The following is a 2,438-nucleotide window of genomic DNA, read 5'->3' on the forward strand; positions in this document are numbered from 1 at the left end:
AAAATTGAGTCCTCCCGATACAGGCTTTCACAGAGCTTTCAAAACGTTCCTGACAGTGTTACAAAGTCGTCCCACACAGTCAGGAGTTCAGGCTCCTCACTCACAGAAGAAAGGAATGTCCGTGTCATGGGCACCTTCAAGTGCCCCCACAAGTCTCAGTGTTGAGACTGAGTTTTATAGGTCTCCTAAGCTTCAGAGTTGGTCTAGGAGACGAGGTTAAAGCTGGACTCAACACACAGACTCAGCCTCAAGGGGAGGAGGTTCCTACCTGATGAGTAGTTGAGCATCAGATTTGCTAAGTCACCCTGAGGGGTCAGGGGTCTGAGGTGCATGAGAGCTGGTAGGAGGCCTCTGGAAAGAGGCTGAGGGCTCCAGTAGGTCCCCAGGGAACTCTATGTGGCTACAGTAGCTTTCAGAACTGTTCAAAGCCCATGGTCAGAGGCTTCCAAAGCACAGAGGGAAGGATCAGTCCTTCTCCCTGCTCCAGCTGGGCTTGATAACTCTGTTTACAGGGAACTACTGGCAGGTGGGCAACCAAGACAGAGCAACAGGCGTGGCCAGGTCAGCACATGGATCAGACACATATTCCCACATCATTCGCCCCTCTCATCCCTGTCTCCATCTGTTTCCCCACACTTGCTGCAGACCAAAATGCCTGGATCCTTCCCTTTCCCTGTCTCTACAGCTTCTTCTAAGCATCCCATGTCTTGTACTATCCCACAATACTTTTTCCACTGAACCCCTAATGATTCCTGATTCCATTGGAGGCAAAGATACCCAGTAGTTTATAACATCACTCTCTCTTCTCCTTCTTCTGGGAGGTGTCATCTCCAGAAAAATGAGTCAATTTTGATACCTGAAGAGATGGAGAGATGATGCTTTTAAAGAAGGCCTTGTCCTCTCCTGCCAGAGAGAATCAGTGTGGCTGACTCTGGGTGGGATGTTAACAGTAGATGAAATTTGGAGGCATTTGAGAAGAGAGAGAAACTCCCTGTGAGGGAGTCAGGCCCCTGCTCCAGGTACCATCAGGGGCTGCAAAGGCGCCTGTCTCCAGCCCTGGCACAGTGGGGTGCAGGCCTCGGTCTCTGTCTGGGCACTGGATGGCAAGAGAAGTTCACCAGGGACACTTTTCCCATGGAGGGGGCTGGTTGTGCTGGTTGTGAACTCCAGGAGGAGCAAAAGGCAGCAAAGCCACCTGCAGCCTCCTATTGCCTGACAGCAGACTGCTTGGTCTCCTCCTTCAGACTCCTCCCTGAACTTCCAGGTGCTCCAGGCTCCTTTGGCACTGAACCTGGAGGTGACAGGCAGTGCCTCTCACCAGGCTGTGTCTGCCAGAGGGAATGCTTAAAGCCCCTTCTGGCTGGGAGGGCTGTGAGGAGCCCAGCTGTGGCCTGAGTGCCCAGAGATGAAACTCCCAGTGCTGAAAATCATCCTTCTGGCACTTGCAAATGCAGAACACAGTAAGGATCACAGTTTGGTGTCTTTCCTTGGTCTGAGCATGTTAACAACTTCAGCTTCTCTCTACACAGAGCCTCCTACGACAGAGAAAGGGAGGGAGTCCTAAGCATGCTTGACTCAGATGACTTTCATTTAGAAATTAATTCCCTCTCATCAGCTATTTTTACACATTGCCAAGATCCCCCACAAGCCTTCTCTGCCCCAGGCTGATCACTGCCAGCCCTCTCAGCCCATCCTCATAGGAAAGATGCTCCAGTCACTGCACCATTTTGCTGGGCTAACTCTGACATTTCTCTTGTACTGGGCAGCACAGGGCTGGAGGCAGCACTGCACTGATGATCTCACCAGAACTCAGCAGAGCGGAAGGATCAGGTCCCTTGTCCTGCTGGTGATGCTTTTATCTTCTCTGGGATGCAGAGAACTTAAGTGATTCTGAGGAGGGGAACAAGTTCCCCCAAAGAGGAGGTGACCAGGGCAGAAAGAGCACCAGGAGCTGCAGAAAGTCTGCACTCATCACCTCCAGGTCATCCATCTTCCTGTCTCAGGAAGAGACAGGGGCCAGCAGAACCCCCAAGCTGGCTTTGGGGTTCCTACAGCCCAGAAGTTCAGAAGATGAGAAGGAGGTGGGAGAGAGAGTAAGGCAGGGAAGTTGGACACTGGCCATGGTTTTAGGGAGCCCCAGCTGGCCTCGTTTGGAAGGGCAGCACTGGATGCTCAGCGTCTCCAAAACCCATGGCCAAGAGCTCTGTCCTTAGTCCAGTATCAGCTTCTGGGTTCCTGGGGGTCCTTGTTCAGGCACCACCAGTGGCTTTAGGAGTGGGGACACCTTGTGCCACAGTAGGGGCTGGTGATGCAGGAGAGGTCAAAGCCCCCGGAGTTGATGGGCACTCCGTCACAGCTGAGGATGCTGCCAACGGCAGCGGAGGTGGAGGATCCCACGGCGGTGTTCTGTGGGAAGGAGCTGAGGATGGGCCCGGGCA

The 2,438-nt window shown here is 53.2% G+C and overlaps 1 protein-coding gene across 1 annotated transcript in view; it reads right to left on the minus strand.

Moving 5' to 3' along the window:
* Positions 1–2,268: 2,268 nt before the first annotated feature.
* The window catches only part of LOC114072112 (feather keratin Cos2-2-like), an 828-nt gene continuing 658 nt past the window's right edge, over positions 2,269–2,438 (minus strand). The window contains exon 2 of the mRNA XM_027910031.1: positions 2,269–2,438. Within this exon, the coding sequence (XP_027765832.1) occupies positions 2,269–2,438 (170 nt within the window).

This window comes from Empidonax traillii, unplaced genomic scaffold (assembly GCF_003031625.1).
Source record: "Empidonax traillii isolate 1590-97213 ecotype Southwest subspecies unplaced genomic scaffold, ASM303162v1 scaffold2648:size28380, whole genome shotgun sequence".
Taxonomy (NCBI): Eukaryota; Metazoa; Chordata; class Aves; order Passeriformes; family Tyrannidae; genus Empidonax; species Empidonax traillii.